Raw genomic sequence first — 26056 nt, 5'->3', positions numbered from 1 at the left:
CCAAGGATATCATTTATAAAATACCATGCACAATGTTTAGAGATTGAATTTTGAATTAATATTGTATGCTGCATACTAGATTCTTATATATTTGGAAGGCTTTTGCATTATGATTTTAATTTTAATAAATGATTTTAACTTTGGAATAAGTCTCTCTCTCTCCTTGTGGGGTTCTTGCCAATCATCCCTCCACTTATTGAACCCAGTGGGAATGGGAGTCCTAGAAAGTTTTCTCTACTCCAAAAATTCCCTAACAGTTTACAACATTCTTCTTTCCTCTATTTTACCCCAACAGCAACCCTGTGATGTAGGTTAGGATGTGTGACTGGACCGATCACTCAACAAGCTTCCATGGTAGAGTAGGGATTTGAACTTGGGCTTCCCAGATAATAATCCAACATTAAGTGCTACACAACTCTACAGAATTTTAAAGGTTAAAACAAGCACTTTGAATTGAATTTGAAAGCAAAATGGCAGCCATTGTAGACGTTTCATAATCTCAGTAATGTAGACAGATCTGCTAGCTCCAGTCCACATCAGGAACCAAGCAGTGACATTCCGTACTAATTGAATTTTTTTAGTTGTCTTCAAAGGCAGCCCATGTAGAGTGCAAGGATGAAAAGGATACAGTCAAAGCAAGCGGTTTCATTATGGCCAGAGTACATCTGTTTCTCCAATTAGCAGAATGCATTGCTGTTCATGTGAAAGTTTCTATGCAGACCAAATATCCTGGTGTCAATCTATTCTTAGATATCTACAGCAACAGATTATCCTGGAATAAAACCTAATGACCATACCTCCATTATATTTTTTTCCAATGAGGCCTAGGATTACTCAAGGATAAAATGGATACACCCAAAGCAAGGTGTTTCATTATGGTCAAAGTTCATATAATCCACATTTCGTAACTGGGTTTTATTATGCTTCAATCATATGTCACTGTTTTATTATGCTTCAATCATATGTCACTGTTATCAAAAACACATAATGACCATACCGTTGTAGTTAAAATTTTCTATTTTTCTTCAAATAGGTTGACTTCAGTAATTTAATAAAACTTTTGAACCAAAGTAAAGATCAAGATGACCTATCACTCCAACTCCAGGATCAGCAGTACTTCATAACTGAATTTCCATTTGGAGGGGAGGAAGAGACATACCTTCAATTGGTCTATCAAAATCTGTAGGTAAGCATCAGCTTCTGTCAGTTTTTTATCAAAATCCTGGACACTTGGAACAAATCCAGAATCCACACCCTGTACACAGCATGAGAAAAAATCAGATGTATAAAATATGAACAAATTTTGTTTACGCAAGCCACAAAACAGCAAATTGACAGCAATACTTTACAAACCAAGCGATTAAATAAGAAGTTTAGATATACTTTTTAACTACTTCAAAGAATGGCTTTTTGGGGGCAGAAACGCACAGGAATGCAGTTCCGGCTTGGCATTAGGGAGTGTAGCCCAATATGCAAATAAGTTCCTGCTGGGCTTTTTCTACAAAAAAGCCCTGTGCAAAACAATGGTGACATCAGGGGGTACAGACTAATATGCAAATGAGGCCCTGCTGGGTTTTTTCTACAAAGTTACAAATCTTTTACTATATACATAAATTAGTACAATAGATTAATATATAAGCACTTTGAAATGATACACATTTTATATAAACACTGTACATTATGAAATTAGGAAACCACAAATCAGATTATAAATACATGGATAAATAAGCAGACGCTCAGAAAGCTAACACTGATATGATTTCATAATTTTGTTGGACATTAGCAATTAGCTTTCATGATATTTGAGTGCCTCTTCCCATAGTAATTATTTTTATGAAGTATATTTGTTTCCAGGACCAATTAAGGTACAGTTATTGACCTTTAAAGCCCTATACAGCTTGGAGCCAGCAAATTAGGAGAACCACCTATTTGAATATAAATCTACCCTACCACTCTGGTCATATTTGGATGCCTTTCTTCAAGTTCCTCTACCATCTGAGGCTAAATATGTAGCAATCCAAGAGAGGGCCTTGCTGGTTGTGATGTCAAAACTTTGGAACTCTTTCTCCAGGGAGGTTGTCTGTCTCTCCCTATTGTTGTCTTCTACCATAAATGAAGACTTTGCTTTGTTTGGGATTCCCTCACTTCCACATACACTAAATAACATGCTTCCAATCCACCTTCAATGCATGTTATAACTGGATTTTACTGTGTGAAATGACAAGATTCACTTGCTTGTGGAACTGAAGTGAACTGAAACACATTATTTAGCATGCGTGAAAGCACCTAAAAGCTCTTATCAGTCTTTCTCCTGTTTCTGTGTTTGTGTGTGTTGTAACTGTTTTAAATATTTTATATTTTTGTATTTTAAATTATTTTTAATATCCAATACGTTTTAATGTTTGTTGCCTTGAAGACCCTGAATTAAGTGGAAAAGCAGTATCAAAATGTTTTAAATAAATATATGAGAAGCTACACATTATGGCTAATGAATTCAGTATGGCTTCAACTGATTCTAGCGCATAATATGCTAAACTATATTTAATAATATACTGATATCCCTTCTTTCCTTTGTAGCTCATTGTGGCTTACTTCTACACAAAATCATCAATAACACAAAACCCCACTGACTCCCCTCCCCCCAGTGCCTGCAGCTCAAACACCAGTAAAAGCCCTACCAAATAAACAGCCCCAGAGCATCTCCTTGTCTTGCTCACATTCTTAGTGATCCCATTCCACCAAGTGGGAACCACTACTAAAAAGGAACAGGATCTGGTACATACTAGGCAGAAGACCTTACCGGGTTGGAGAGCAGCTAGAAGACCATAATGTACATAGGGGCATAAGGGAGGGATGGTCCTTCAGATGTTTAGGTCTTAGGCCATGAAAGATTTCAAACGTCATAACCAGCACCCTGAACCTCAAGCAAACTGGCAGTCATGCAATTATTTAAAAGAAGCAAGATGTGTTCCTGCTGGCTAGCCCCTAACAATACTTGAATGTAGAAGAAAAAAAGATGTAAATTTTTTAATGAACCATGCCTTCACAGTGACAAGTTCACTGGGTTAGATCACTAATAGAAAAAACAAATCTTTGCCATGATCTTCCCTGCTCTTGTTGTGGGACTCACATGAATTAATTATCACCCAGGTTATAGGGCTGTAGTGGGAAGTGGGAGAAACCACCCTTCCTGGGTGTTCCACAAGCAGGTGTCATGACCTCAGGAATCTACTTACCATGGATTGGGACTGCTGGGGGAGGGAAACACCACAAACATTCATATTCGTACTGGCAGCAGTTTGGATCTACTTCGTTATGTATTTCATTGAATACAATTTGTACATTTCATTTAGGCATTTTAAGTGCTAAACTTTCACATTCAATACAAATTATTTCAGAATAAAAGTCTCTAAACACAAGATTTAAAGAGCAGCAGAATCCAAAGAAGTTTTCTGTATCTCAGCTGTCACTTTCTGGCTACCTACCTTGCTTCTCACAGTGAGCATTGATAAAAGTACTCTAGTGGAATATATGCAGTGTTTCTATCTGTGTAGCTAATATATTAACAGAACGACATTAAGTAGAATGACATTAAATAGCTAAACAGATGCAGATAAAATTATCAAGATCACACAATTTACGATATTATTCCATAGCTATTTTTTTGCAAACGGGTATCATTTTATAAGGGGTTTATAATCCAAACAGCTTTAAGTTTCTAGATCCAAGTGGGCAGCTGTGTTGGTCTGAAGCAGTAGAACAAAGTAGTAGCCAAGTTGCACCTTTAAGACCAACAAAGTTTTATTCAGCTTTAACTTTCATTAGCTTTAATGGTACAATTCATCTTGAAACTGTTCCACTGAGAGCAGGGGGACCTAAACATGCTTCAATTTGTTTAGACTATGCCATGTTTTTTTAAAAAATCTAACATCTGCATAATGCTTACGTATATTATAAGATTTAAAACCATACATCTGAAGACATATTGTGGTATTTCAGTTCAAGGTCACGAATTAGTTAACACTATAAACAGGGGTCATTTTGTAGAAAAACAGGTGGTGGAGCTCATCCAGGATTGTTATGCAGCTGCACCTACTCTTCAATGGACAAGGTAGATGGGGAGGAATAGGGGGACCCCTTAGAAAGGTTCAGGGCTTGCTGGCAGACGGACCTCCGCGGTGAACTGGTCTGCTGCCTCTGTGGCGGGGGCCTCTTTCATTACAACCTGGAACATGGGGTCCTTCTTGGCAAGGAGCCTCTGTTGGATTCTTTCATTCCTGAGGCCGCACACTAGCTGGTCCTGGAGGGCCTCCTCCAGGGTTGCTGAAATTGCAATGGCGGGCTGCCCTTCGGAGAGCCGTAATGAAAGCCGTAATCGACTCACCCGCTGCCTGGTTCCTTCCGTAGAACTTGTGGCGGGCCACTATGATGGAGGGCTTAGGTGCGAAGGGCTCTTGAAGCTGGTTCAAGATGGTCTGGTACGGCATGTCTTTGAGGTCAACCAGAGCCAGCAGGGAATGGGTGATCTCAAATGTCGAGTGACAGCAAACACAGAAGGGGGTGGCCCGCTTCTTTGCCTCGTCTGTGATGTCCGAAGACTCCAGGAAGAAAGCGAAGCAGGAGGCATAGGATTCCCAGTCCTCAGTGGTGGCCTTGAACTCATCGAAGTGTCCTGGAGCGGCAGTCATGTCATCCAGCGGTGGCGATGCATTGTGTGGTACTGGATGCAGAGTGCACCGATGCACGATGCGGTGCCGATGGCCGGGGCTCCTCGCTCACCAGGATCCCACCTTCGTCGCCAGTAAAATGTACTGAGTTCAAAGCATGAGGACGCCCAAGAGATAGTGACTTCAGCTCTTTATTCAGTGATTCAGCATAGTGAGATAGGAACAGAACTGTCTGGCAGCACCAATGGCCCTGCTTATATGCATGCAAACCTCCCCACCCAAAAACCCATTACCATCACACAACTATAGGTTAACAGCTGGCCTAACAATCCCTGATAGGCCTCCTTCTTGAATCCCATTACACACAACTATAGGTTAATAAATGGCCTAATGATCCCTGATGGGCCTCCTTCCAGAATCCAGGTGGCTATTGTTTTAGGGTCTCAAGCTCAGCCAAGTCTCTGCTGGCCCTAAGGCCAAACTCCAGTTCCAATACATAACAAAATCCAATAAATCTGGTAACATACAAGATGATAATACGTTTTTGCAGATGAAGAATCTCTACAAGATCAGAAGCACCACTGGCTATAGAGGTATGTGATTAATAGTTAATGGGGAAGCATGGCTCCCACTGTATCTCTCTCTGTAAATCAGGTGTATTTACAGCTATCTCTGTATCTCTGTGTATTTACAGCTATCTCTCTGTAAATCAGGTGTAAATCAGTACAGCTATCATTGTACTAAATTACACTGTGACCCGAACTGCTCTGGGCCACTCAGCAGCCATCAACACTTTCTTATTATTTGCACCGCTGAGCTACATAGCATCTGTATTCGGCTGCCAAGACCACTCAGTTTAAGACAAAGTGCTATACTGATTAATAAAATGTCTTTAGAGGAACTTAGCTTTCCCATGACCTAAATAAAAGGGCCTTTCTTAACAAACCAATGCCTTTTATCCACTGCCTATTCCGATCTCGGGATGCTTAAATAAGTCCGGGACTCCTTCAACGAAGTAATTTATAGACACACACTGTTCGCCATTAACACACAACTGAAGCTGTTCTAGATTTGGAAAATATATATATCAGGTCCCCCCCCTCCGGCCATAACCCCAACCTAGATGGCACGCACCCGCTCTCCAGCCTTCACGCGCTCACTCCCTAGACTGCTAGGTAAGTGAAGCAGGTGCCAAGTCGGGTCTATAATCCACGTGAGCATTATTTCCCAAGGCGCATCACCCCGCCTGCCGCGACTGCGGGGCAGAGGGTCAGCAGCATCGCTTCCCCCTTCGACTGACGAGGAACCCAGGAATCCGGACTGGCCTTAGCAGAGCAGGCCGGCGAATGCTGAGGGTTCCCCATCCTGTCAGTTTCGACGCTACGCCACCCCAGAACTGGTCCTACTCACGCTAGCCATGCTTCCCCCTGCCCATCACGGAGCCAGGAGAGGTCTGTCCTAAAGTGGGCCCCCTGCCCGCAGGGACGCCGCGCCGCAGACTTGCTGCTCACACACAGCTCGCTTCAACACCAAGGTGACTTCCTATTGGCTATGGGTCAGGTGCCTCCCCGCCCAATCGTCACCCCTCCCAATCCGAGCAGGGGTGAAAGGGGAGGTTCGCGTGAGGAAGAGGGCTCAGCAAACGCGAGCGGCTTCATTCCCACACGCCATAATGGACATTTCCGGCTTCCCCCCTCCCTTTACGGCAAGAGCTGGCACAACTCTGCCCTCACGGATGCAGATAAATTGGACCGAGTTACACCACCAGCTCAGGAACAGAAAGGCAAGCTCTTTTGGCATTTGGCAAACAAGGGATCGGACGCCTTGAGCAATTACTAAAGCCGCCGCCGTCTACAACAACAGTGACCTGCTTGGACAATGTCACAGCAGCCACAGATTCACAGATTTCATCCGTCCTTAGTTTATCTGAAAAGCCTCCAGCAATTTCCTTTTAATTGGCTGGTTACCACGTACTTGGCTAGTTCTAGGTTAGTCTGTTAACTTCCTGTGTCTCCACCCCCCACAGTGTTTCACATCGCTGAGTACATAGGAAGCCACACAACTATAGGCAAATATAGCACTATAGGCAGAACTCTCATCACTACTAAAATAAAATGTAAAGATCCTTGAAATTGTAAATCTCCAATCCTAATCTGGTTTCTCTGGAGTTAAATCTACTTGATCAGTGCTTCTAAACAAAGTTAGGATCAAACAGCATGCTTAGTGTTTTTGCAGATGATTGCTTTTGTAATAACAGGTGGGTAGCTTTAATTTTTATGCAATTTTAAACAGACCAGAAAGTTGCTTCATATGTCCAGAGTTTATTTACACAAAGATGCAACCTGGTCTCTGCAATATTAGCTCAGCAACTATGCGATCAAGTGGAAAATGCTGTTTTCAAGCAAAAATGCCAGGAATAACAAAGCAGGAGTATGTTATCAGATGTTGCATTATAATTTATAAAATTCCCCTCCTGTATTTATAGCTGCAGGGACCCAGCTGTTTTAGTTCTATGAAATCAGCATTAAGAGCAAACAGTTTTTAAAAAGTAAAAAAGAAACATTTTTACATCTGCTCAAGTTCTGCTATAGTCACATTTACAAGCTTCCATGAAACCAAGAGAAGGGATTTTGGGAAGGCTGCAGGAACATGATGACACACAAGGATCGTTTTGTAGAAAAATAGGTGGTGGAGCTCATCAGCATAACTCATCAGCATATGCCCCTCCCAGCCAAAAGCAATCCAATGCAAGCAAGGAGAGCCCCGGGCGAGCAAGGCCTGATTGGGCTGGCTAGAGATCCAGCCAGCCCAAGCAGACCCCACTTGCCTGGGGCTCTCCTGTGCCCCCCCCCCCCCAGTCAAAAGGCCAGCAAGCCACCTGCCACCCAAAATCACATAAGAAGTGGAGAAAGGGTGTGCGGGCTTCTCCAGGGGTTAATGAGGGCTGCTGAGGGCGTGGCAAAGCTCTTGGTGGCTGGCTGCCCTCTTTCCTAAACCAGGGATTGTTATGCAGCTGCACCTACTATTCAATGAACAAGGTAGGCGGGGAGGAAGAGGGGGAATGCTCAGAAAGGTTCAGGAGCTGTGCTCCTGTGAGCTCCTGCTGAATCTGAGGCCTGATGACACATATGAAGACACTATTTTCACCAAATTGTAGTTCCCTATGGAGTTAAGCTACAGTAGCACCAATATCAGGTGAGGACAGACTGTATTTCTGGGAGCTTCCCCTCCCCCTCCAAAGCCATGGAAGCTAGCAGTCACAAAACAGCTCAGTGGGTCAAGCACATCATACAATAGCAGCACATACAAAACCTAATGTGAGCTGGTCTGCAGTGCTTAGGGTTGCCAGCAGGCTGGAGAAAGAATGTATTTAGAAGCAAAGAGTTGGAAGGTACCTCCAAGGGTCATCTAGTTCAATCCCCTGCACAATGCAGGAAATTTGCAAATACCTCTCCCCATACACCTCCACTGACATCTGCTCCACACCCAGATAAGAAAAACAAAACAAAACCCTCCAGGATCACTGGCCAAACTGGCCTGGAGAAAAATTGCTGCCAGATCCCAAAGTGGCAAACAGCATTTCCCTGGTTATGTAAGAAATGGTCATGAGAACAAAGCATTTAATAGATACTATTATTTACCAGGTCATATTATTTACCTCCATGTCATGGAAAGCTTCTGCTGCCCATTTCTACACATTAAGCCTCTATTAAAGGGATATCACATTTTCTCCAGGCCTGTCAACAACTCTAGCAATATTCAAGTATGAAAAAGTTCCACCACACCAAACTGAAAAGCCCTAAAGTGGAAAAAATTCCAGATACCACTATGTCCCCCGCAAGAGGCAAATAGCTTTGATGTGTGTGTGGAAATTAATTAGCACATTCCTTTCTTATTCAGTGCAAGGCTGAATGTATGAAGGAAAAAGAGCAGAAGCAGATGGGAAAAACTGCTGGTGCTACTGTTATCCTATCCAGTGCATAAGACTCCTCTGGATCAGGCTAATAGTCCATCTACTCCAGCATCTCACACAGTAGCCAACCAGTTACTACAGAGGGTCAACAACAGGGCAAAGAGGTCTTCTTAACACTAGTATTCAAAAGTTTATGGCCTCTCAGTGGGGCGTTCCCTTTAGTTACCATGTAGCCACTGACAGACCTGAATCTATCTAACTCTTTTAAAACTGATTATGTTTGTGGCCATCACTGCATCCTGCACACCATCTCACATTAGGTTTTGTATGTGCTGCTATTGTATGATGTGCTTGACCCACTGAGCTGTTTTGTGACTGCTAGCTTCCATGGCTTTGGAGGGGGAGGGGAAGCTCCCAGAAATACAGTCTGTCCTCACCTGATATTGGTGGCAGTGAATTCCACATTTTAATCATCTACATAAAAAAGCATTTCCTTTTGTCCATCCTGAATCTACAGCCCATCAGCTTCATTGGATGCCCTTGAATTATACAATTTGGGAGAGCAAAAAAAATTTCCCAGTCCACTCTCACTATTCTGTGCATAATTTTATAAACCTCTATCATGTCCCACTCCCTTAGTCATCTGCTTTCTAAACTGAAATGTTGCAGATTTTTCAGCCTTATAGGAAAGGGTACTCCAGCTCCTTAATCATCTTGGCTTCCTTCGCCTGTACTTTATCCAGCTCTGCAATGTCCTTTTCAGATACAGTGGCCAGAACTGCACACTTGAGTAAAGATGTAGTTGCTTCTGTGTCCTTCACATAAACAAAAGAAGCTATTGCTAGCATTGGTGGATGGGAAAAGAACCATTTTTAATTGCTCGGAAAGAGACTGGTCACTCTGGAGTGACCTTTCTCAAAGCCCTGTTTCAAGTCATATATTGATCTCCCCACATATCTCTTCCTTGTCATCTCATTGATAACGGTGCCATAATCCCCTGAATTGTAAATAAGAATACTTTTTCTCCACAAAACACTGTAGTAATCACAAAACAAATTTAAAGTGTTACTGAACAAAGCCAAAAAACATGCTCACAGAGATCATCCATTCATGTAGTACTTGGTTCTTCAACACTATTAGAAACATTTAGGCAGCATAAGTGTAATAAACAAGGCAGCATAAGTGTAATAAATTATCACACAAACAAGCAACTCTCAAATGAATAACTTTTAGATGACTGAGACTCATGTTAAATGGCTTTGTTCTACAAACACCATAACATGCACACCATGGACTTAGAATCAAGATGGGCCATATTTTATAACACATAAGCCATTCTGCATTAAAAAACATTCATCATTTTGATAAGGTTATCTTAGATAGACATTCTGAAAGTTACCAAATCAGACTGCAAATATAACTTACTTGAAGCTGCAGTGTATGACGAAGGATGGTTTCCTCTAAAGCATGAATCCATTTCTCTCTCTCATCGGCATCTCGAGCTGGGAAAGTATTAATAATATAGCTTCAAGACAACACACAGCCAACTGGACCATCTCCAGAAAACCAGCTGTTTTAGTATACTGCATGAAAAAAAACTCCATGGTTTTGCTGCTAATTAAATTAACCGGTAACAGGACAGCTTAGTTGATAAGAGAAATATTTACTTTATAGCTAATAAGGTTTGACAAAGGTAGATTATGCCAAACTATAGCTATCCATTTGTGCCTACAACTTTTTGTAGAGCAAAGAGGGCAACAAAAAAAATGAACCCAGAAGTCTCCGTTTAAAACCTATCACCACACTGACACTCTCCCTACCCATAAATCATCCTCCCAGTCCATACTATTATAATCAACTGTAGTCTGTGGAGCCAGTTCTACACAATACTGTACTTCAACTGTCTTAGCTTTGTTTTAATGAAATACCCTATATGAAAAGAATGAATTTCTTGGTTCCAGACACACTTGGAGTGACTAATGTACCAATCCTATGCATGTCTACTCAGACATAAGTCCCATTGTGTTCAAAGGGTCTTACTTCTAGGGAAGTATGCACAGGATTGCAGGATAAAACATGGGATCTGGTCAGAGTTTCGCATGTAATGGGCAGTAGATGACAGACTAAATAAACTGCAGTCTATGACACTATTTACTTAATTATCGAATTTGTATTTCACTTTTTTCACCTGAATCCCTGGAAAGCAGTTCAAAATATCTATAGAAAGCAGGCTCATTACAAAAAAGTAAAACCACATCTCAGCTTGGGGGTCAACCCAATTGAACCAGGAAACACCGTGTTTCTTTGCCTGCCGCTGTCTCCTCTCTTATGGCTTTCTACCACTGGACACATGGCCTCACACAACTGCCAGGAAAAAATGTGCTGTGGTGTTTTTGTTTGGCTTGCATCATGCTCTGTCATAGGGCATCTGCTCTTACATGGGTGTCACATTAAGAGTGGAAAAGACAAAATCCCAGTGGAATCCCAGAAGTCCCAATCACCATTCTGATTCCTTGAGTTATTATGTTAATAGGTTTTTTCTTCTTCAGTTTACTTGGGCGGGAGGGTCTTGAAAGACAGGCACCTTTCTCCCAGTTTCCCTTTCCTACAACCCTCTAAATACATGCATGTGGGGGAGGTCTTCCAATTTTTTTCTGGGAAATGTCTTATACTAAACAATAACAGAATATTTTATAGGTTCAATACTTCAAAGTGCAAAGAACCACTGGTAGACAAAAATAAATCAAACACTAGATCTTTTTTTCCTTCACAGGAACCACGCACACAAGCAATAATTTAAAATAGTCTACTGACAGCACTGGAATCTCAAGAGTGGGATCCCACTGAAACAAACATTACCAGCAAAGATGCAAGAATGGCTGCATTGCTTTTTTTGCTCCACCCAACCCACCTACTATCTGCTGTACTGAGAAAATAGGCTCATAGTCTACCTTGTGGCTCTGCCAAGACATAGGCAATGGAAGCATTTAGCCTGGGGCCAGGAAGGATCTTGGTTATCTCATACCAACTGCACACATCTTCTTGGGAAGGGCTTACTCACCTTAGAGAATTCTAAAGTTTGACTATTACATCATTAATTGTTACAACGAAGCATCATGTGCTACCTTGAATATTAACAGATTTACTGTACCGTACTTTTTGTGGGCTACAATCCACATCATCGCATGTAGAATTATAGAGTTGGAAGGGACCTCCAGGGTCATCTAGTCCAATCCCCTGCACAAGGCAGAAAATTCACAAATACTTCCCCTACACACATACATCCTCAGTGACCCCTGCTCCATGACCAGAAGATGGCAAAAACTTTCAGGATCCCTTGCCAATCGGACCTGGAGAAAAATTTTTGACTGACCCCAAAGTGTCAACCAGCACCACCCTGAGAGTGAAGAAGGGGACACAAGAACCAAGCATTGATGTAACCCCCAGCCCTCCCTCCCATGAGCTGCCCAATTCACAAAACCAGCATTGCTGTCAGATGGCGATCTGGTCTCTGTTTAAAAACCTCCAAGGAAGGACAGTCCATCACCTCCCAAGGAAGCCTGGTCCACTGAGGAACCGCTCTGTCAGGAAACTCTTGATTTAATTTCAACCCGTTGGTCCTGGTCCAACCTTCTGGGGCAACAAAAACAATTCTGCACCATCCTCTATATGACAGCCCTTCAAGTACTTGAAAATGGTGATCGTATCACCTCTCAGCCACCTCCTCTCCAGGCTAAACATGTCCAGCTCCTTAAACCTTTTCTCATAGGACTTGGTCTCCAGACCCCTCACCATCTTTGTTGCTCTCCTCTGGGCACATTCCAGCTTGTCTATATCCTCCTTAAACTATGGTGCCCACAACTGAAAACAATACTCTAGGTGAGATCTAATCAGAGAAAAGTAAAGCAATACCATCACTTCATGTGATCTGGACACTATACTTCTGTTGATACAGCCCAAAATTGAATTTGCCTTTTTAGCTACTGCATCACACTACTGACTCATGTTCAGTGCATGTTCCACTAAGACCCCTAGATCCTTTTTGCACATACTACTGCCAAGGCAAATCTCTTCCATCCTATAATGATGCATTTGGTTTTTCCTACCTAAAGGCAGAAATTTACATTTATCCCCATTAAAATTCATTTCATTTGTTTTAGCCCAATTCTCCAGCCTGTCAGAATCATCCTGTATCCTGTCTCTGTCTGCTACTGTATTTGCAACTCCTCCCAATTTAGTATCATTGGCAAATTTAATAAGCATTCCCTCTATTCCTTCATCCAAATCATTTATAAAGATGTTGAAAAAAACAGGTCCTATGACAGATCCTTGAGGCACTCCACTTGTTACTCCTCTCCAAGAGGATGAGGAACCATTCACAAGCACTCTTTGGGTGCGATCTGTCAACCAGTTACAAATCCACGTGATAGTAACAGGATCCAAAGTGGCTTTCCATATTGCTAAATTTATATAGCATAGGTCGAGAGGAAAAATATTACACATACAATAGTCCAAAGGCTAAAACAACTGAAAACATTCAGAGATACAAGCATCATAGCTCATATTTACCATAGCAGTTAGATCGATGAAGATTTTTAAATTACTTTCAATGAAAATATTTATTCTAATATGCTCAAAGCTTTCATTGCCTCAAGAATGGAATGCTACATGGGTACTCTATTGTGACACCGATGCAGTGTCAATCTTGCAGTAGCTAAGTGACAGTTATGTTTATGAAGTGTACTGATAAGCAGTATGACAATCACTCACATTGACCACTTGCAATGTGGGTTTTCTGGAAAACTTTGAGCAGGGGGAATTTTCTGATGCCCTAAATAAATAAATTATGCACATTTGATCATGCTCTATTTGACATATTTAGCATTTTTTAAAAAGCACCCCATGCTAATTTTATATCCCAACCACAAATAATTCAACTGAAATAACTAACTACTTTTTGAAATAATCATGTGTTTAAACAGAGTTAAACAAATTCAAAACATTATGTGGAAATGTTTACTGTCAATAATACTTCTAAAGACTATATAGCATATAATTCCCTTATATTTGTTTGCATTTAATAAATAACCAGAAGAGCCTGTTGATGCACTAATTTTAACACACCCAAAGAACATAGGCCTTGTTGTCCTTGTTCTCTTCCACAGAGATAACTGTAGCATTTCAGTTTCTCTCTCACTCTCAGTTTCTCACATGAAGATAGATCCAGGTGGGTAGCCATGTTGGTTTGAAGCAGTGCAACAAAGTTTGAGTCCAGTGGCACCTTTAGGACCAACAAAGTTTTATTCAAGGTATGAGCTTTCATATGCACACACACTTCCTCAGATACAATGAAAATGAATTTATCAGTCCATACATGTAAGGCAGAGGTTGAATAGCAAATTAGCATGCAATATAATGAAGATGTTTTAACAGATCCAAAAGGAATAACAAGCTAAGTATATAAATCACCATTGTATGGATTTAATTCTGGGGGAAGCAGTGAAGCAAATAAATATGTCAAAATTGGAGACAGATGTGACAAACCTATGCCAAAGGATAAATGGACACAAATCTGACATCAGGAATTACAAAACCGAGAAGCCTGTGGGAGAACACTTAACCTTCCAGAGCATTTGATGGGTGACCTCAAAGTAGCTGTTTTACTGCAAAGGAACTTCAAGAACAGAATGGAGAAATTGCTGAATTACAAATTATTAATGAAACTTGGAACAAACACCTCCCCAGGACTGAACAGGGATATTGGATTTTTATCACATTACATATGCTAAACCCACTCTCTCTGAGTATAGCTATATATCCACAGTATTCCAACGTATTTCTCTTTTAAAATAGTGTAACAGAATAATATTTTTTGTATTGACATACTCAAATAAGGGATATTGGCTGTTTATCTCATCACATATACGTAACCCATTTTCACTATATTTTAATGTATTCTTTTTTTTTCTAATGGCAAACCAGAATGATATTTATAATGTATAGAATGATGTTTATGTTTTAAAAAGTGAATTAGTTGGACAAGAACATCACTAGGAAATACATGTCCTTTTGTTTTACCTAGACTTGTAGCGAGAGCAATTAGCAGGCAGCTTTTATTACCTTTTATTGGTTTCCCATGCAAATGCTATCCACACCAAATAGTCTTCCCATTTATTACACTATTTTGCCATTTGATCCTAACTTTGTTACATGCTTAACCCACCAGCTATATGTATTTCAGCTTACTGTACCCCATCCCCTTGTTTGAAGAAGTATGCATGCATATGAAAGCTTACATTTTGAATAAAAGTTTGCTGGTCTTAAAGGTGCTACTTGACTCCTACTTTGAGATAAAAGTTGTATGTGGCCACTAGTGGTGCTCCGTTATTGCCTCTTTTGGGCCTGACTTGCAACAGGTTTTCTCTGGGTACCATTCTGGCTTTGTTAATCTGTTTCCTGACTTCATCTGGTGGATACTTTAGTTCCATAAAGGTTTGTTGTAGACCTCTCAGATGAGAATCTCTGTCTGGAGAATTGGAGCAGATGTGACTGTAGCATAGAGCCTGGCTGTATACAATGGATTGTTTTGTATGTTCAGTATGGTAGCTGGGGGCATGTAGGTATGTTGGGTCAGTATGTTTCTGGTTATAAGGCACTGTCTATGCATCCATTGTGTATTTTTACAGTAGTGTCCAGAAAATGTATTTCTTGCATAGAAGGGTTCATTGTCAGGTTGCTGGTGGGATGAAAACTGTTGAATGCTTGGTGTAATATGTCCAGGGCTTCTTTACCATGTATCCAGACGATAAAAACATTATCAATGTAACACAAGTATACAAGAGGTAGGAGTAGGTGGGAGTTCAGGAAGCACCGCTCCTAGTCAATTATAAAGATGTTAGTTGACTGTGGGGCCATGTGGGTTTGTCACCAAATCTGAAGTGGTTATGGGTGAGAACAAAATGGCACAGTTTGGTGGCTAAGTCAACTTTATTGCTGTCAGAAATCACATTCCTCATGGCTTGAAATTCATCTTTGTGTTGGTATACAGAGATTCCACATCCACGGTGGCTAAAATAGTATTCTCTTCAGAAGGTTGTTCAAAGATTGTATTGTTCTGAGAAAGTCTGTGGTGTCACAAACATAACTAGGAGCATTTATGTTATAGGGTCTTAGAACAGAGTCCATATACTGAGATACCCCCCACAGTCTATGTCTGAGACAATGGGGCATCCTGGGTTGCCAGGTTTGTTCAGGTATCTGGTCAAGGTTCCTATAGTGTGTCTGATAGGATTTGTTCCTGAATGTGCAACGGTAATTCCTTTATAATCTTGTTTTGTGGTTTTCTGTATTCCTATGCAGGGAGTCCAGTTGTTTGTAAAAAGTCCAGTTGTTTGTAAAACGCAGTATTTGAGAGTTGTCTTTGAGCCTTCTGGATATAGTCTGATCTATTCATGATGACAGTGGCTCCACCCTTGTCTTCATGCTCTCCTAAAATTTATTTATTTTTTACATTTGTATGTAAATTGTGCTGTTAAATTGTTGACTGATCTCTTGGTCATAATAAGTGTTGATAAAAATTTAAGAGTTCTACCTCATTTCAAATATGTATATTCAATAGTACAGAACAAGAGGTTAAGAGAATGAACTATGCCTTAAAAATCATAGTCATTCTTATTACATAAATCTAATCTATTATTATTTCCACTTATTAAACAGCCATTTGTCTGATATGTGGAAATAAACCCAGATAAGGCTCTTATAATACTCCCAGTAATACTTCTGGTAAAAAAGTGCTGGTAACACTTTTCTAGATCTTTCTGAAATAAACTGCACATTTGTGGGAAATTCAGGTCTCTAATTTTAATTTCTATTCACGGCATTTCTAAGCATGCTTCCACATAGTAGGCAACTGAGCCACAGATAAGTCATAATTTGAATTTGAAGTGCAAAAACATCCATCAATGACAGATGAGATATTCTTGTTTACTACTTTTCTGGCTGTCGATATGGCCAAAAGTAAAAACAAAATTGGGAACCTGAGAGAGATCCATACATTCCCAAAAGCAATATACTCTTAACATTTATATGGTTGTTTCAGACACAAACTGATGAAGGTAAATATTTTTTAAAAGGAGTCAGCATATGAATGGAAAATGAATTTTCTCAGAAAAATCTTATTTTCAATCTAAGTCAGTTTTTCAGATTCACAAAGGAGTAAACATTCTGTGAGTCTTTTTATTCTACAAATATACAGCTTGGGCTAACAAGCCTAGGAAATCCCTTTCTCCTCTGTTATATGCATTTATATACACACACCCTAAATTGTGAAGCTGATTTTTCAGAAAACAGCAAGCCCACTCATAACTGGTTGAATACCACCTGCATGGTCTGATGGAGTCACTCATTTGCAGTACCTGTTATCTATAGATATAAAACTGGTTTCACATTGGAAATCCCAGTTCCCTCATTGGTTGAGACTGGGTGGGACTGCACTGCATCAACCTTTGGCCTGTCAAACTATCAATCAAGAGTACTTGCGTGCCAAGGGTTCAGTCTGAGCCTCTCTCCCACCTGAGTGGTTGTTGCTAGCCAGCAAAGCTGATTCTCTCAGTGAAATGCAAACAACCTTAGTTCTGGCAGTTATTGGCTCTTCCTACCCTCTCATTGCCTGAGTCACCTGTTGCACTGATTCACAGAGCACTATGGTTCTCTCACTATGGTCTCACTATGAGCCTCTGAGGCAGAACTCATTGGTACCAGTCCTGACTATGGCTGCCAGTTCCAGGTTCTGTGGTGGAGTCTGAGGAGGGCAGAGGAGTCAGGGCTTCAGAGTAGGACCTGCCAGACCCAGGTTCTTGCAGTGGGAGCTGACTGGGTGATTTTAGACCAGTCACAGACTTCCAGCCTAATTTGCCTCATGGAGTTATGAGAGGAGAATGATGTAAACTGCCCTGGCCTTGGTCCCCCCTCCCTCACTGTGAAGACAGACTGTGTAGAGGTTGCACAGGAGGGAAAGGTGAAGGAAAGCTGAAGTCAGAGGGGCAGTTAAAGGGAAGGAGATAGGGTTGCTAACTCCAGGTTAGGACATTCCTGAATATTTAAGGGATGGGGCCTTGAGAGGGTAGGGTTTGAGAAAGGGTGGGACTTCAGACAGGTACAGTGTCATTCCCCCTGGGGAATCACTGTTGTCAATCTCCAGGTTACAGCTGGAGATCACTCAGAATTACAACTGCTCTCCAGCTGGCAGAGATCAGCACCCCTTGAGGTGGGGGGGAGTGAATGCCTTCAATTGAGTGGGTGGGAGTATGGCAAGGGTGGGGGTAAGTGAACACCAAGAGTTGGGGGGGAAGACAGCAAGGGTGTGGGTGAGTGAATGTCGGGGGGGGGGTAGTAGCATGCCAAGGGTGCAGGGTAGTTAAGAGGAAGAAGTGGTTTGGGTGGGTGGTATTAGTATGGGGGGGTGGGAAGACACCAAGTGTGGGGGGAAGTGAATGCCTTCATTTGGGTGGGTGGATGGAAAGATAGCAAGGGGGGGGTCACTTGCCCAGAGCCAGTTTTGTGTAGTGGTTAAGTGTGTTGACTCTTATCTGGGAGTTTGTTTGTCTGGACCCAGAGACATTAATTTACAGTTGACTTTGTATTTTCATTGCAACTATTTTGTGCTGTTATTTCATTTGAGTCCATGAAGTCAGTTGGCACTCCCGGCTCTCATTATCTCCAGTGGGCTTTCAGGTCTCTCCCATTGTTTTCAATAGGCAATCCTGTAATTCCTTTTAGTATATCCCCTCAACAGAACCCAGTGCCATTTTGGCAATGCCAGCATAACAGGACTGATGTAAAGCACAAGCGGCCGGGGGGACAGGGGGGTTGCAAGCCCAGTGGGTCCCGTGTTGACTGGGTGATTTTGGACACTTCCGGCCTAATCTACCTCATAGGGTTGTTGTGCAGATCAAAGCAGGGAGAGCAGAATGATGTAAACTGCCTTGGTCCCCCCACTGCAAAGAAAAACTGTCCTTTACCTAGATAAAGGCTGCAGAGAGTGGAGAGGTGATGGAAATCTGAAGTCAGAGGGGCAGCTAAAGGGAAGGTGATAGGGTTTTCCAACTCCTGGTTAGGAAATTCCTGAAGATTTAAGGGGTGAGGCCTGGAGAGGGTGGGGAAAGCTACTAAACATGGTTCTTTTTCATGCCTTTGCAACCAAATTAGATGCAAATCTTTAAATGAGCTTAGAAAGTGCTTGTTCCATTTATTTGAGTTCAAATGAAAAAGGCGGACTATAAATAATTTTAAATACTTTATAGATCAATATCATTATGTCTGGGTGCCAGTAGAGATCCTTAAGCGACATTACTGTGTTGCCAAGAATCTACCTCATGAGGAACAAATAGAATCCATTAGTGCAAACAGCAGTTCCTAAAGAGTTGTTTATTTATTACATGGCAGAGTTACACACAGGAAGCATATAATAATATAAAATATGTAACCAAGTAGATATAATGGCTATGGAGACAGATTGGGCAATCCCCCTAAATACTAGTATCTAAATTTTCAATCCACTCAGTCGCAGCTGGGGAGAGCACAAAGAGCTCCATCACATCTCCCTGAAAAGCACAACACTGATACTCCTGCGACAGATGGAAAATAATTTGGTGAGCTGCACAGTACTGGCCTGAGGGCACATAGCACCCTAGGCAGGCTTCCTGCCCACTGCCACCCTCGCAGCGCCCTTTGGGCCAGGTGGATGCCCTGCGGGGGGGGGTCACTGCCCCTTTCCCTTCCCTCCAGCGGCTCCCATCCCAGTAGGCAGGCACGGGGTGAAGAGAGGAAGGGACGGGGCGCCCAACAGGCAGCAGTTCCTTCCCCGCAGTCCACGAGGCTGGCTCTGCTTGAAGGGGAGGGAGGGGGAATGGAGCCAAAGGCGCAGTGGACAGGGAGGGAGGGAGAGTGGGTGGGAGGAGGGCCTTGGTCCCTTGTGGGCCCAACAGCACCCCGCCCAGCACATCCGCCAGTGTGCCCGGGGCCAGGGAGCTCTCTTTCCCTCCCCCAGCACCAGAGCTGGTGGCTCACAAGGGGCGGGGCGGGCTCGCCCAGAGCGGCTCCTCTTTGGGGAGGGCGCAGGTTGGCCAGCCTCAGGGCAGTGGGAGCAAGAGGGCCAAGCCAGACCTAGCAGCTGCTGCTGTTATCTCCTCTTCCTCCCTGCACACACACCCCCCCCCCCCACATCAGGAGGCTTGGCTCCTCCACCACCCGCCTTCCCTACCTCCCTGGCGCAGCAATGCAGCCGCGGTCCATCCCCCCCCCCGAACACGCCACATCTGGGCCCTCCTGGCTTCAATGCGGTCGGCATGCCTTCTGATACTTTGAAGCCCATGTGGGAGAAGGCTCCCCCCCTCCTTCCTGGATCCAGAAGTGAGGGGGAGCAAAACCTTCCCCCCATGGGCTTCAAAGCATCAGATGGTATGCCAGCTGCATTGAAGCCAGTAGGGCCCAGCTGCGGCGCAGTGCAGTTCCGCACGTTCGGGGGGGGATGTAAGGCAGGTGGTGGTGGGGGGAGACAGGCAATCTAGGCGGTTGTTGTGGGCACCAGGGGGAGCCCAATTTGGCACCCCCCTCCTCTCAGCAACCTAGGCAACCGCCTAGTGGGCGAGCCGGCCCTGGAGCTGCACCATAATTATATTCGGATGCTAGTATTTTGCCCCATTTAAACAACAGGTCTGCACAACTGCCTGTTCACATTCTGTTAGCCATCCTCCATACTTTATGTGGCAAGTCAAATCCTGCAGGCCTCTTTTTGGTGTTTATCAGGTTATGGATATTGTGTGGAACTGATTTCATCCAAGTTTGCAACCATTATTCCCTAGATTTGAAGTTTTGTGATTGGTGTAGATCTTACTGCTGAGTGTTGGGACTTTAGACTGGATAAGCCCTCATTAGCCATGTATGTGTGGATGGGCAACTCTGTTTTCAATGATCTTTCCATATTCATGAAGAAAACAATCTTGCATTCTGAGATGGGGGGGGGGTACAAAGTAGGTAGCCAATAGGATGGAGTGTGTTCAATACATCCACTGATGGTTCTCATTGTTATATTGAGTTGAACATCAAATTTGTGGACATAGGAGCTGTTGAACCACATCGAAGCACTATATTCTGCAGTACTATACACCAGCCCCAAAGCTCAGCATCTACGTGCTTTAGCAGGAAAGGAAAGTTCCCCTGAGCAAGCACCAGTCGTTTCCGACTCTGGGGTGACGTTGCTTTCACAACGTTTTCACGGCAGACTTTTTTTATGGGGTGGTTTGCCATTGCCTTCCCCAGTCTTTTACACTTCCCCCCCCCCCCAGCAAGCTGGGTACTCATTTTACCGACCTTGGAAGGATGGAAGGTGGAGTCAACCTTGGGCCAGCTACCTGAATCCAGCTTCTGCTGTAATTGAACTCAGGTCATGTGCAGAGAGTTCAGACCATAGTACTGCAGTACTGCTGCTTTACCACTCTGCACCACAGGGCCGCTTGCTGTAGCAGACGCACCCCAAATTATACTAAATAATTTTTAGCAAATGTTGTTGTGTGCAAGTATTTTTGCTGCTATATTAGTAAGATGGTATACATAGCTCAAAGTCCTGTTCAGGGTTATACCAAAGTACTGAGGTGTATGGTTATGTGTAGTCAGATTCCATAAAGGAAGCCATTCAGTTCAGGGTTGGGAATATTGTTATTGAGATGGAAATAGGAGCATTCTGTTTTTCCTGTGGTTGGGATGAACCACCGTTTCTGGTAGTTGTCAGCCAAAATTCTTAGGTCCCTAGTCAGTATTTCTTCAGTCCTTTCAATCGATTTGTGCCTTACTGAAATCACCCTGTCACCAGCATAAGCAAACTTTCAGGATATTGTCTCGGAAACATCAGAGACGTATAGAATGAAAACAAACTGATCTGGATAGCCCAGGCTAGCCTGATCATGATATCTCAGAAGTTAAGCAGGGTTGGCCTTGGCTAGTATTTGGAATAGTGACCTCCAAGGAATACTAAGATCGTGATGCAGAGGCAAGCAATGGCAAACTACCTCTGAAATGTCTCTTGCCTTAAAACTCCAGCTTGCCACCTAGTGGTGCATAACACTAAAAGGAGCTGGAATTTTTGGCAGCCGTCTCCTGGCTATTCTACACATAATGCCATATGATAATTCTTGGGGTGCAATTCTAGCTCACCTCCTCATGGTGCACTCTGGATAATCCTAAAGAGCTGGAACTTCTGGCTACCAGACAGATGTAGGATCTCCTGGCTACACTACACACATGGAAACAATCAAACAGTCCTTCTCAAGACTACCTGACAAGGGGCATAGGAGACAGCAGCTGAATCTGCTAAATGAATATTGAGGGTATAAGCAAGTCTAAATGCCAACAGTTGTTGTGAATCCTACTAGCCAATAAAATAGATTTAGCTCTTGTTCAAGAAATTCATATTGATAACAAAAATCAAGCTCGCCATATAACAAAAATTGTGGGATATGTTATTGGCATCACATACCAATACCAATAAATCACCGATGGCATAGTGACTTCTGCCCAAAGCAAAATTGAAAATGTGAAGCTGGTATTGACCAACATCCACAATGACATCCACACAACTGTAGTAAAAGTTGGGGAAGTACATGTTGCCAATGTTTACAAACCTCCTGCAGCTTCATGGCCAGTACATGTCCTATCAACCTAGCCTTCTGTATACGCTGGTGACTTTAACAGCCACAAGTATAAGTTTTAGTAAGTTTTCCCCCATAGAACATTTATTTATTTATTTGGATTTATATCCCGCCCTTCCCACCGAAGCAGGCTCAGGGCAGCTCGCAACATGTAGCATACAATAAAACATTTACATTAAAAAGCATTAAAAACAGTTTAAGAACAATTTGGTGCTAGTTACAGTACAGATTAAGATGATGATCAATGATCTTAAGCATCCAATTGGGTGTTGGTGGGGAATTGTATCCTATTCTGATATAGTTGAATCATGGTAGTGTTAGTGCAGTTGTAGGCACTGATGAGGGATCATGGTGAAACACACTCTATCTTTTGTCCAGGGAGTTTTAAATTAGTCCTTTTTCTCTTGTGTTGCATTTAATCGTGCCTAAACTGTTCTGAGAATCTTTTGGTCAAAAAGAAAGTGTGCCTAAACTAGGGGTGTTAAACTCATTTGTTATGAGGGCCGGATCAGACATAAATGAGACCTTGTTGGGCTGGGCCTTGTGTGTACCTATTTAATATTAGGTAGCTTATATATATAAACCTTGTAAAGGACACATGTTTTATTTTAATTTTTTTTTAAAAAAAAATCTTTAATTGTGTTTGTGTCCTTTACAATAGCACAGGAGCTACAGAACAAAGTCTCTATTTTCTCCATTGGCTGAGGTGTCTCCATAGGGGAGGAAGGGGAGGGGGAGAAATAGCTTGCTTTGCCAGGCTCTCTCAATTGCACAGCAGAGCTACTAAGTCAAGCCACTTTCCCTTCTTTTAGCTGAGACTCCCCCTCGCTCCTGGTCCCCTGGGGAAAGAAGGAAGGAGCCAGAGCTTCATTTGCCCTGTTCCCTGAATCGCACAGGAGAGTTACAAAGAAAGCACCATTAAGACCAAAGTGCTAATGTTTTAAGCATGTTTTAAGTTTTTTTAAAAAAAATCTTTGTGTTTGTCTGTGTTCTCTATAAAGTTTATATCTCTGCTACCTGGCATTACATTTTATGACACTCATGGCCCAGCCCGACAAGGTCATGTTTATGTCGGATCCAGGGCCGGCGCTAAGGGTTCTGCTGCCCCTCCCACAAGCGCCCTTTATAATTTTTGTTTTGCGCACACAGCATTATGACGTCACTGGAAGTGATGTCATCATGAGGGGGACGAGAGAGTGACAGGCAGTGTACAAGAGTGCTGCTGCGCCGTTGCTTTCCCCTTGCACTACGCTCTTTGGAGGGTGCAGTGTTTTAGTGGCGTCGGGTCGCTTTTGAACCAAAAGCAGCCAGGCGTTGCTAAAACACTATGCTCTGAGAAAAGCGTAATGTTTTAGCGGCACCCAGCCGCTTTCAACTTGAAAGCCGCTGGACACCGCTAAAACACAATTCTCTTCGGAGGCTTCCAAGGAAGCTTCTGAAGAGCACAGTGCACTGGGTAAGGGGAGTAAGGGAGCACCTAGTGATGCCCCCAGGTGGAGCAGCGCCCCAAGCAGCCGCCTACCCCGCCTACTCCTATGCACTGGCCCTGGTCAGATCCAGCCCTCATAACAAAATGACTTTGACAAACCTGGCTTGTACTAAGATCTGGGAAATCCAGGTTTGAATTCCCACTCATGCCATGGAAACTTGCTGGGTGACCTTGAGCCAGTCTCATTACTCTCAGCCTAGCCTTGACTTGTATAGCCCCAGGCTAGTTGGATCTCATCAGATCGCAGAAGCTAAGTCGGGGCAATGTGGTGGAATTCCAAGTGAGACTGGGCCAATTCCTGTGTCTCTCAAGCCTGGCCTGTTTTGTCAGTACACTCTGCTCTAGTAGGATTGGTGATAAGATACAGATTGTTATTTGAAGAAATAGGGCTTCCTGCCTTCATAGCATTGTTTTGGCTAGCTCAGGGTTCATGCCTTACTATATGATAGATTTTGTCAGACGCATCAGATGCTCATCACATACCTGACTGACTAGCTCCTATGGATAGGAAAAGGTACTTAATGTATGAGTTTATTGTTGTTCCTCGTTGTTCTGAACCAACCACTCTCATTATAGGTCTTGAGTCAGAGCTACCAAGGATATCCTTTACAAAATACTGTGCATAATGTTTAAGCATTGAATTTTGAATTAATACTGTATGCTACATTCTTATATGTTTGAAAGGTTTTTGCATTATGGTTTTAATTTTAATAAATTCTTTAAACTTTGGAACAGGTTTCTCTCTCTTTCTCTGGGGTTCTTGCCAGTCACCCCTCCCCCTGACTGAACCCTGAAGGAATGGAAGTTCCAGGAAAGGTTTCTATATGCCATAATTCCCCAACAGCCAATGTGGAGGCAGATAATGGCAAACCACCTCCTAACATCTCTTGCCTTGAAAACCCTACAGCAGGGGTGGCCAATGGTAGCTCTCCAGATGTTTTTTGCCTACAACCCCCATCAGCCCCAGCCATCATGGCCAATGACTGGGGATGATGGGAGTTGTAGGCAAAAACATCTGGAGAGCTACCGTTAGCCACCCCTGCCCTACAGGGTTGCCATGTCAGCTGTGACTTGATGGCCAAAAAAAAAATAAAATCCATCACACCACTCCTGTTCTGAGAAGGTACTTTGGAGGGCTTCTAATTTCCATTTTGATACCCAAAAGCTGACCATCACAAACTACATTTTTGAGAGCAAGGAGTCTGCCTTTGTACTAACTTTGTACTAACACTAGCCAAAGCATCATGAAAGCAACCATAAGCTTTACCAGACTGAATGTTAAGAAACACACTAACCTCCAAAGAAGGTGCCCCCATCCTCCATTGTTTCCAAAGGACTAAAGTCAAACCAGATAATCTCTGCAATAGAAACTGAAGGCAGGGGGCATTTTTGTAAGCCTAGCAGAACCAATGGAATGTACAGAGTACCCAGTCATACCAGCACAATCACAGCATGCCCAGCAGAACCCAGTGCCACTGTGGCAATGTCAGCTGATGTCAAACACAGAATCACAGTGCAAGCAGGGGGTGGAGTGGAAACCCAGCAGAACCAGTGCAATGTTTACTGCCCAGCAATAGTGCCTTCTGTTTATAATATTAGCAAAGGTCTGCTACTGTACTATTCTTAAATACATTCTGTCACCAAACAAGAAAGGGATGAGATAGAGTTACTTTATTTTAGAAAGCAAAAAAGAGAACATATTTCCTGACTGACTACTTCAAACAATTGATAACTGTAACAAATCTCATTTTAAATATCCCTGCTATTTAAGATGAAGTTTGCCTCCACCGGGGGACTACAGGGCAAAACAGGCTAAATCTCCAAACCAAAAAAGATAACATTTTGATCTGTTTTTTTAAAAAGAGCCCAGAAGAGGACAGGCACGCACAAAAAGGGGGGGGGGCATCTGGTAACCCTAGATGAGGTCTTGAGACCAAGAAGTGAAAATAAAGGGGGTGGGGGAGAGACACAGAAGAATTAGGTGAAGGTTGATAGAATGAAAAGGGGGTGGAAAAGAGGGAGAGAAATTAAAAGAGAGAAAGGTAGTTTTTATCTTGCTGTCAGGGCTGGCTCTTCCACAAGGCGAACTAGGCAATTGCCTAGGGTGCCAGCCTTCTGGGGGTGCTGAATTGGGTGCTCCCCATGTGACTTAGTGACATTATCAGTGCAGAGGGGGGGGGCACCAGAAGTTAGCCTTGCCTAGGGTGCCAGAAAGTCTAGCGCCAGCCCTGGTTGCGTCAATACCCTAAACTACTACTTTGTATGATCTGACTGAGCTGGGTGC

At 42.9% G+C, this 26056-nt stretch overlaps 1 protein-coding gene across 4 annotated transcripts in view; it reads right to left on the bottom strand.

Annotated features, from left to right (window-relative positions):
* The window catches only part of OSBPL9 (oxysterol binding protein like 9), a 116365-nt gene that overhangs the window by 41806 nt on the left and 48503 nt on the right, over nt 1–26056 (bottom strand). For 2 of the 4 annotated variants that reach the window (XM_060231817.1, XM_060231818.1), the window contains exons 4-5: nt 10006–10082; nt 1160–1255 (exon numbers count right to left, since the gene is read on the bottom strand). In XM_060231817.1, the coding sequence (XP_060087800.1) occupies nt 1160–1255; nt 10006–10082 (173 nt within the window). Of the gene's footprint in view, nt 1–1159; nt 1256–6077; nt 6232–10005; nt 10083–26056 lie in introns of those variants that run through there. The other 2 variants (XM_060231819.1, XM_060231820.1) reach the window with 2 other exon arrangements.

The sequence above is a fragment of the Heteronotia binoei genome, chromosome 2, assembly GCF_032191835.1.
Source record: "Heteronotia binoei isolate CCM8104 ecotype False Entrance Well chromosome 2, APGP_CSIRO_Hbin_v1, whole genome shotgun sequence".
NCBI classification, from domain to species: Eukaryota; Metazoa; Chordata; class Lepidosauria; order Squamata; family Gekkonidae; genus Heteronotia; species Heteronotia binoei.
This window is presented reverse-complemented; position numbering and strand designations above follow the sequence as displayed.